Source organism: Acanthisitta chloris, unplaced genomic scaffold (assembly GCF_000695815.1).
Source record: "Acanthisitta chloris isolate BGI_N310 unplaced genomic scaffold, ASM69581v1 scaffold20555, whole genome shotgun sequence".
Lineage (NCBI taxonomy): Eukaryota > Metazoa > Chordata > Aves > Passeriformes > Acanthisittidae > Acanthisitta > Acanthisitta chloris.
In genome coordinates, this window is record NW_008674521.1 from 22,768 (window position 1) to 33,522 (window position 10,755).

The 10,755-nt window shown below is 42.7% G+C and overlaps 1 protein-coding gene across 1 annotated transcript in view; it reads right to left on the reverse strand.

The window, feature by feature from the left end:
- CCDC13 (coiled-coil domain containing 13) overlaps window positions 1-10,304 on the reverse strand; it is a 26,285-nt gene extending 15,981 nt beyond the window's left edge. Inside the window, 5 exon segments of the mRNA XM_009075380.1 lie at window positions 256-372; window positions 622-711; window positions 3,868-4,010; window positions 6,024-6,172; window positions 10,090-10,304. Of these exon segments, the coding sequence (XP_009073628.1) occupies window positions 256-372; window positions 622-711; window positions 3,868-4,010; window positions 6,024-6,172; window positions 10,090-10,304 (714 nt within the window).
- Window positions 10,305-10,755: the final 451 nt, after the last annotated feature.

Sequence of the window (10,755 nt, forward strand, 5' to 3'; positions counted from 1 at the left end):
GAATCTGTGCCCCTTGTAGAAACAGAAATGATGGACACAAGTCATGCAGTTGTGGTGGCAGAACATGAGATCCATGTGTTCACATGCACATCTTTCCAATGCAACCACTTTACTTGTGGCTTCTCTTACCTCCTCATTCCACTGGAACATGTCATGGACGCTACTCAGAGCTCAAGAGGAAAGAAGACTCACAATTTCACAAGACTGTTCCTCTTGAACAGGATCCCAGCCCCAGACTGCATCCTGCAACAGTACCTTTTGCGTCATCTTCAGTTCCTGTTTTGCAGACTGGAGCTGGTTCCGATATTCCATCGCTTTAAAGTTGGCTGTGGCTAATTTTTCCTGCAATGCTTTCACCTCTGGACTTTCAGCCTTTGAAGAGAAGAATGTACTTGGTAAGAACAGAACCCTCGGGGTTGAAAAATGAAGCGATTAAGATCCATGGATCCATCTGGATCACAGAATTCTTTTCCCAGACCTAATTTTTGGGCTACAGAGGAGATGCAGAGCAATTTGACCACAGAACTAGTGACAGGGATACATCCTTGTCATTGGGAAAGCACTGCACAATAGGAGAGAACTGTCAGCTTCTGATTTCCTCTCTTCAATTACAATTCCTACCAAGTTTCCTTCCTGCATCTTCAGAGTGGTCTCCTTGATTCCTGCATCATCACCACCAAGGGAATGTATTTTTTCTACAGCTGTCTGTAGCTAGAAGAAAAAAAAGATTGTTATTAGAGAACGGATATAGCAAAGAGCATCTTCCATGGAGTATTAATTAGCAAAAAAGTGCCACGTGAATGTGTATTTACTCTAGAACAAAAAAATACTTAATTTTCCCTGGTTTTTAAACACCAGCAGCAAGAAAGCATAAATTTTTTTCCCTGAAGTGTTTCCCAAAGAATTGTGTTATTTTACTGTGGAATAACTTCAGAGAATGTCTTTGACTCACTGAGAGGGGATCAGTTTTCAAGTATGGAGGCTTCTGGGGCATTTTTATCACCGTAACTACATAAAATTAGTGTTTATGTAGAATCGTAGTATGTTGAGGGGTTGGAATGGACCTCAAAGATCATCTAGCCACAAACCCCTGCCCTGGTCGGGGACACCTCCCACCAGAGCAGGTTGCACAAGACTTTACCCAACTTGGCTTTGAACACTGCCAGGGCTGGGGCAACCACAACCTCCCTGGGCAACCTGTGCCAGTGTCTCACCACCCTCACAGGAAAAAACTTCTTCCTAAGATCTAATCTAAATTTCGCCTGTTTCAATTTATCCCCATTACTCCTTGTCCTATCACTGCAGTTCCTGACAGGAACTTGCAGCTTCCTTATAGGCCTCATTCCGATATTGGAAGGTGCTATGAGGTCTCCACACAACCTTCTCTTCTCCAGGCTGAACAGCCCCAATTCTCTCAGCCTGTCTTTGCAGGGAAGGTGCTCCAGTCTTATCAGCTCTGTTGCCTCCTCTGGACTTGCCCCAACAGTTCCATGTACTTCTTATGCTGGGGACAGCAGAGCTGTGTGCAGTACTCCAGGTGGGGCCTCACAAGAGCAGACTAGAGGGGGAGAATCTCCTCCCTTGACCTGCTGACCACACTCTGCTGGATGCAGCCCAGGATATTCATAAATGCAAATCCTGTCCAGCCCAGGATATTTCAAAAGCATGAAGTTCTACTCACCAGAGGAATATAAAAGGAGAAATGATTATCTAATTCCTTGTAGCTGAGATTTAATGGTGTTATGGCTCTTTTTCTTTAGCTGGTGGCTCTAAGGTAACATTTCTTAACCCAGGAAGAATATATCTCCTATTCCTTGCCACAGCATAGCCTCTCCTGCTGTGAATCATGCCCCGTGTTGAGGCTGCAAAGACTTCTTAGAGGATGGGAATGCAGGAATTTGGAGCTAGGAAGAGTTACTTCAAAGGTTTGAGGGTTCATTCTTTGAGGTGGGTAGAAAATCTTGATTATTTGCCTGAATAAAAGAAGGCTCTAAGGAATAGCTTTCTTCATCAAGGTGGCATCTGGGAAACCACAGAGTGTAACTCTGCTCTAACACCACCTCTTCTTGTGGATTAGGGCCACACTTTCTACCCAGTTCATAAACTCTTGTAGGCAATGGACTGATACTGAGAAATTTCAGCTGGTGTTGGCAGCTCCTGGGTCAGATTCTAAGGAAGCTTTCTGCCAGCATCCCTTTGCAGTCTTTGCTTACATGTACCACCCTTTGCCAAGGGATTGCTCAGAGGCCACACCTTCCACATTGCTTGGGGGAACATAGTCATGTTAAACCACTTAGGATTTAGAGATTTTTCACTTTTCATAAAAGCAAGGAGCTAAAAAAAGGTGAAATAAGTGGTTTTTATCTAACACTCAACATTTTTGATATTTACTTCCCCCTATCAAACATTGCTTTAATTTTACCCATCTTCGACACATTCATACAGTTCTACTGAACAAGCACAATCCACAAAGTCATCCAATGACCCTTAGCTTTGAGAAGAGACACCCCAAATTAGGTGGTGAGGGAACACAGACCATTGATCAGGACGTGGCTTCAGTGGGGTCCACACTGAGGTTCATCTTTACCTCAGATGAGGCAGACTGCTGTGCTTAGTTTGGATTTTGATGCTCCTCAGATAGTGCCTGAGGGCAGATTAGTTCATTTCTCAAGTGTCTCTCTCTGTTTTGACCAGCAATTCTTGCATCTTGAAAATTTCTGTTTGTTTTGCATTACGTTTCCATTCCTGAAATGTCAGTAATCCTTTCTTTTTGGGTTAACATGCGAAATACTTTCAGTTTCTGTTTGAATAATGGTCAGTATACTCCTGCAGTAGAGGATTAGAACCAAGTTGATTTTTATTTAAATTATTCATGGCTTGCTCTGCTTCTTATGGGATTTTGTAGGTCCCCAAATACACCTGATATTTCTTAGCCAACCTGCCAACTGTTTGACAAGACCCCTCTGCCCAGAACGCTCTAGATTTATGCAGGAATTCTCAGAAAATTAATTTAATCTATGACTTCTTGATCTTTCAGGTAACTGAGGTACAATTCAGACATATGCATGACTCATGATAATAAGTGATTGTGAAAGATGGAGTCAAAAAGCATCTGTCAGCATGATAAACATTACTGATCCATTTAACTGATGTCTTCTAAGGAAGCAAAGTTCAGGAAAATAACATTAAAATTCTGAATAAAATCACCAACATTGTGTAAGGAAGAAGAGTGGCAACCAAAGGACAAAGTAAACATTGACATCAGGGCATCTAATTTTCAATTCAACACTCACCTGAGTAAAATTATTCCTGTGAAAGGTTAGCACATAAAAAAAGTCATAATAAACCAGAAAAATGAATCTGCCTGGGTGAAGTTTTGCCGTCTCACATGATATAGTTTGATGTTGTCTCAGTTCTGGCAGCACTCATGCCAGGAAACAGCATTCATTATGTGGATGAATAAAGCTTAGAAAAATAAAGGATTAATTCCTGACTGGTATTAATGGTATCAAATTTGCTCCTCCTCACAAAAATAATGATCAGAAACATATAATTGCCAAACTGCTAGAAAAGTCTCTGTGTTTCAAATACAAGTGAACATTCCTAATTGCAGTTTCATAAACCTTTGGCTCATTATAACTTAAGGATATCCTTTCTCGGCTCCTGTCTGCAGAGGTGCAAGCAGCAGAGGGGACACATCCCTCTCTCCCAGCATAGACAGGAATAACCAGAACTCAAAGCAAACATGGATGAAGGGCAAATCCAACACGGGAACACAAATCCAACCCACTTTCTACAGTTCCTCAATCCCAAAGACTGGATTTCTATGCTTTAGGATGCAAAAAGAGAACATGAAAAATGTCTCACTTCTTTCTCCAGCTTCTTGACTTTGTGATTCAGTTGCTTCACTTTGGCTCTTTCACTCTCAATCTCAGCAGTTATCTCACGATTCCTTTTGGCCAATTCAACTATTTTAGTAGCGGCAACATCTCCAGTGAAATCAGACACCCCTAGAAAGTGCACATAAAAGCAAAGGTCACATCTTACAGGCAAGACTGAGAATAGATGATGCTTTTGTTCACTGTTCAGAGCACAATGTACATTTATTGCACAATCCATTTCTCTCAGAGCTGTGCCAGGCACTTAAATGAACAACTGAGGGAAGAGAGACATCAGTGATGCCAGCTGGATTGTTTGGTCCTTGGATTCAGCATCACATCACAGCCAGCAAAGCCACATTTCACACTTTAGCAATAGTCTTGTGTCAGAAGGCCACAACAGTGTAGCATCATCATTACCTAGAAGGGGTAGAGGTGTTTTTTGTTGAAGGACAGTTCAAGGTGTTTTTCCTGTGTAGGACAGTTATGAAGAGGATTTTTTGGCATATAACAGAAAAAGAGAGCACTCTACTTTGTGCTGGTTGTTTACTACTGGAGGGGTTGCTGAAACAGAGGTGTGAACATTTCCAGACATATGTCCTCAAAGGTCAGGCACAACATTACAGTTGGGTCCTGGATAACATCCAGGAAACTTCATTGTGCCTATTTCTATGTCCCTTGTGACTGTATATGGAACCTTACTGTATTACTCTTTTAATTGCTCTTTTAAACACCCATGTCATTCACTTCCTCATCAGGGAGAGTTTGAGTGTCACAAATAAACCCCAGGACTGGCTCCTGTGTTACTTGCCTTTTGTTAACATCACAGAGGAGAAGAAAAGTTATTGTACAAGTGCAAAATCAATACAACTGCACACAATATTCACAGAAACCTCCAGCCCAGCAACAAATATGAGCCTGGAATAACAAATCCTTGGTGGGGTGTATGAACATTGAACTCAGCTGGTGGTGTCCCTTTTAACTCTTTCATCCTCCTTCAGTGCTCTGAAGCAATGACCTTTCTGCTGACAACTGTCAAGATTAGATAGAGACTGGGGAAAAGGTGCAAGGATGACAGATCACTCTTAAGTGAATGCTGAGTCCCACATTACCCCAGAGACATTAGAGGTGCTACATAGAATACAGCTGAAAACAGAATACAACTCTATATCACTATTTAAAAACCTTGTAGAGAACATACATTTATTATTTTCAAAGCACTTATTTTAAAAGCATTTAAAGTACTTTTTAAAAAAGAATTTTAAAGCAATGTATTATTTTTTAGAGCACTCCCACTGTTCTTACTCCTTTCACACAATTTGTGTTTCCCCTCCTATCTAGGAGCTACTTTTTCCTTAGTTTTCATGATAAATAATGGCTGCTAAGGATCACCCCTTAAGCACTAAACTTTCCAAAGCCAGGCTGGTGCTTCCATGTGATGGTCTTCAAATACACTGCACAGACTTAATCAGAGCTTTTAAATCCCAGGCAATGTGGGGGAATCTCTTGCCACAACACAGGCAAGGAAGACGTAGGCATGGCCTTGGCATGAGTCAGCCAGAGAAGCTGCAACAGCACATCTGGCTCCTGGTTCTGACCCAGTAGGAGCTTATCATCTCTCCTACATACAAGATACAGGTAGGTTTTAAGAATTAAGGTGTGATTTAATGTTATTTAGCTCTGCTTATTGCTGGTTTTCCCTTTCTCTAGCATCCTGGCCATCACTGCTGTCCTGACCAACAGTGGCACCCAGTGGAGGAGGTGCTGCCTGCACAGCTCAGTTTGCAAAGGACACCTAAGCCACTTTAGAAGCTGCACTTGACCTTCAGCCAGCAGCCTTAGTGTACCCTGATCAGGCAAAAGAAAAAGGAGCCTGAATAAGGAATTTAACTCTACATAGCAGAGAAAGCTGCAACACTGCTCTTAGACAGGAACCAAAAGTTTTCCAAACTACCATTTCTACGAAACATCATTTTTTTTTGTGTCAATAACAGCAAGACTGCAGACCTGTGAAGAATACAAATCAGTGTGTACCCTAAAAGTTCTTCTTAAAATACCCTTAAAATACTTCTTTCAAGGGACATTTTGCTGTCACCAGCATCAAGCCAACTAACATGGTGAGAATACAAAGTTCCTTGTGTTTACCTGACAAAGCCAACCTGCTCTCCTGGATTTCTTTCTGGAGTTGCTTTATTTCAAAGTCTTTCTCTGTCACCAGTTTGTACAGTCTGCAGTTCTCATCTCGGACCTCTCGGAGCTCATCATGCAGCTGCTGGTTTTCTACCTCAAGCAACCTGAGGAAAAAATAAGCCAGAATGGCAAATTTCCTTGTAATGTGCTTCAAAAAGCTGCTCCCAGAAAAAAAACACTGAAATGACTGTATGCTGGATGGGCTGAGCTTGCCAGGAGTGAGGTTATTGAGTTAAGTGGAAGATTCTAAACCTCAGAGCAGAACACAAGCTGATGATCTGACCTATTCAGTTGACTTCTTCTTAGTAAGTTCTGCATTTCCCGGTGTTGTCTGGGGCAAAACATCACAGAATAGGTGTATTTTCAGTGCTCTTGAGGTTACCAAATAGTGTCACCTCACTCAGTCCTACCTGTTTTTTCTGAGGACACCAGGCAGATTCACCATTCAGCATCTGTGATATTCAAGCTGTACTTTCTACACTAAACAAATCCAACAGACCATTGACTACAAAAGCTGCTCCTGAGGTTCTTTCTTTAAAACAGAATGTTTTCGAGCAAATCATAAAAGACTAATTTCCTGTGTCCTCATCTGATGCTCCTGGAACCTCACCAGCACAAACTGGCATCAGCGTGTGTTGTCAGTGATGCTTTTTGGAGTTCATTTAGAAACAAATAATATAAAAACCTCTCTGAGTGGGAAAAAATATCCTTCCTACTCCTATTCTTCAGTACATTTATTAATATTTAAGGGTTTCACCTCTCTAAGACATCCAGAGAAGTAACAAGTTTAATGTCTTTGCTGTCCTTGTGCAATAGTTCCTCCAAATGCAGAATCTAGAAGCTAAGGCCTTGGGAGCTCAACTTCATTGTGGGAATTCAGGATTATCTGAGCTCCCTGATATAGGATCCTTGGGAAAACTTGGGGTTCAATTCAATTACCCACACACAGGTGCCATTTGGGCTGCCCACCTGTCCCCCAGCTGTTGCTGAAGGCTGCAGGTCTCCTGTGTTCTATCTGTGATTCCCATGTGGAAGTTCCTAATGCCCTGCAGTATCTCAGGTATAATTAGACAACCAATCCAGACAGATCAATTGATCCCTAAAGTCTGATCATCTCCAGTGTGATGCTGAATGTCTACATTTTGGAAATTTTATGTGGATAAAGCCCAGTTATTACAGTATGTACCTGTGGCTGTAGACATAGCCACAGCCAGACAAGTCAGATATCTTATTAGTCACCTAAATCTTTTATATTCTAAAAGTTTTAGCAAGCTTTTTGAACCCACTGGACTTGAGAGCTTTTAAGTGCACCCTCCACATGCACATGTCAGAATAAATGACCCCTTAAAGCACTGCCACACACAGCACAGTCAGTTTAGGAGAGGATTCGCAAGCCATAATTAAGAAATGCACTTCTGTTCCAAAGCTGCAAATCAAAGAGAGATCAAAGGCCTTTGTTTACAAAGGAGAAGAAAGCTAACAGCAATGTGAGCAGAAAAAAGCAGAACTAAGTTATTCCCACATGTACCACTCACAGAAGTGAGCAACAAGACTCAGATCCAATTAAGAGACACATGGACAAGAAGGTTTTGAACAGGGAATTAACATGAAAGAAAGGTTCTAAACTCTTAACACACCTGATCAGCGATGTCTCCCTCAGAGCTGCTTCCAAGTCTTGAGAAAAAGTACTTGGAGTAGGATGGACAGAAATCCCAACTGCACAGAACTGGAGTCTCCTCTGAGAAACTTCCCTCCCATCCTTGAGTGACTCTGCATAGTACTGAAGAAGTAGCAGGTTCCACCCAAGTGGTTCAGCTACAGAAAGTCAGCCAAAAGGAACAGGCTGCAGAAAGGTGACCCTTTTCACTCTAGTTCAAGGCAACAACCAGGTGAAGCTTATGAGCAGGGCCTGTGCCTGAAATTCAGGTGAATGTCCTTCCCAACTCATTAGAGATTCTCCATGTGATGGGGACGATCACTTAAATACACCAAACAGAGCAGGGAAGATAACGTTCCAGAGGACAAAACAGAAAGATAGAAATGTTAGCTAAATATTTGCCTAAACAAGATTTGAGAGTAGGGTGGGAGGAAGGAAAAACAAACTCCCAAGGCTCACAGGAAGGGAGACTTCTGAAGGGAGAATGTTTTCCAAGTGCTGCTATAAACAACACTGACATGCCAAAATCACTGCCATTGCAGCACACATGGAGTTCTGTTACCCTGGAACAAGTTCCTAATATATTGTCATGGGAATACTGCAGAGTACATCCTGGTGAATCCCTTCCAGAAGCAAATCCTGCCTGGATTTGATTCACTCATATCCACTCTTTTGCTGAATGTGGATGTACACGAGCAAAGGACAATCCAGATAAATCTCCTACACCTGACATGTCACATGGGGACTTCTAAAAGTCACTGTCACAGAAACAGAGGTAATTAACAGCTCTGGGATTATTGAGGTCTCAACTACTGAACTGGAAATAACAGAGAACTGCTGCGACCTCCTGTACTCTGCACCTTAGAGTGTGCGCGCTATGCGAGTGCCTAAGCCCCTTTCCTCCTGCACCAGACAAATCAACATCTGAACTATGGGAATCAGCCTCCCAAAAATGAAAAAAACCCCCAGAACTCCATCACAATCTTCTACATAACATCAGAACAAAAGGTTGAAGGAAAGAGCACAGCTGTAGAGGTCAGAACCCAGCAAATCAGACAGCCCTGGTGGGGGACCACTGATGTGAAGAAGACAATGAGGCAATGGTGAGAGTATGTTTGTAGAAGCTCAGCTCCCTGTTTCCAAGCAGCATGAACACCTCATTCCCAGAAGCACCTGAAAGATTCAGGAGCTCCCTCCTGGGTTCTCTCCGTCTTCACAGCAGCTTTGCTGCACCTTGGGTGCTCAAGGAAGCAATCTGCAGAAACCAGCTGAGCAGGGAATATCCCAGAGCACCACAGAGGGAAGATCAGCATTTAGGAACTAACAAACCTCAATTAGTGGCTGGATAAACTTTGTAGGAGGTGCTCTTCCCCACTCTGGCTTCTAGGAGGGGAAACTGTCTATGGTATATTCCCAACTGTGTTTTTCCACTTGTGGTCTGCTGGTTTAGGCAGAGCTGTGAGTTCCTCCTTCCTGCCTCTGGGTCAGAGTACATCATCCCATCCAACAAACTAGTCTGTGGGGCTAAAGGTGTAAATTGGATCACTGAAACAAGATAAAAGTATCCTTGTCCCAGAAAGTCCCAGTTTCTTGCAAACAGCTGGATCAGTACAGAGCAGAGGCAGGAATTTCTTCAGCTGGCTTCACCACTAACGCAGAGCAAATCCCTGAACCCCAGCACTGCAGACATCTTTGGGATGTGTCCAACTTCAGATCTGTTCTACTTAGTAAAAGAAATATTAACTGGGTCGAAGTAAAGGCTGGGTATATCCTAGGAGGCAGATAAATGACCTGAGCTGGGGTTTCAAATCTCTGCTCCAGTAAATTGAATTATGCACTCATAGCTAAAAAAAAGAAAAAAGATTGAGGGAGATCCACACCAGAATGTCCAACGTCCTGGTAATCTCATGATCCACTACATCAGGATATATTGCAAAGACAGCCCAGGGAACACTTTTCTGCACTCCAGGCCTTTGGCTTGCTCCCAGTAGCTGCTTTGCCCCAACCCATCTTTGGAAATTATGCCATGTAGAGAACCTGTTTGCTTAAGGCTAGGCAGGAACTAACCAGCAGTTCAGAGGATGTTTGTGATCCAAAATAGCTGGATTTTGACAGATAGGACCTACCTGCCCCTTTCATGTCACCTTTAACCCCTCTGTCCTTACACTCATTTGTGAAATGCTTTAATAAAGAACACAGCATGATGCTCTGGGGGCAAACATTTTAGGGACAGGGAGAGTCTTCTCAGGACAATATGTGAAGACAGAAAGTACTCTGTTGACTAAATAATACTGCGTTTCACAAAATTATGTGCAAAATATACTTCTGTGGCTTCCTGAAGGAACACTGCTGCGGCACCCTTACCTGCTGCTATCATCCTTATTTACAGCTTGTCCTGTTTCAAGCACGTTTAGATCATTTTGGATTCCAAAATTCTCTGTTGCATTGCCATGATCCTTCTGACTGTTCTGCTTTTCCCTCTTCCTCTCCGCCAGCTTTTCCATCCACCTTTGCTGTTGCTCCTGATAAGCTTTAAACTGGCTTTTAACATCTTCATTCACTTTTATGCCTGGCTCCATTGTTTACTAAAAGCATAACAAGAAGAAAACAAAAAGTGACAGAGAGCAGAGATCAGCTTTGCTTTGGGAACATCCTCTTGTAGCAGCTGCTTTGCAGCTTTTCCTCACTGACCTCTGCACAGTCTCCCACCACATCTTCCTCTCCAGCCTCACAGCCTTGCTGGACTTGCTGCACAAGAGCAAAGAGGGAACTTGGTGCCTCTGCACTGCCCACAGGGGCTCCTGGGTATAAGGGATCATGGAATTATATGATCATTCAGGTTGGAAAAGGTCTCTGATATCATCAAATCTGACCCTTACCCCAGCACTGCCCTGTTCACCACTAAACCACGTCTCCAAATGCCACATCCACCTGCCTTTTGAAGACTTAGAGAATAGAATCATCAAGGTTGGAAGAGATCTTTAAGATCATCAAGTGCAACAATTTCGGGGTCACTCCACTGTGACCCCT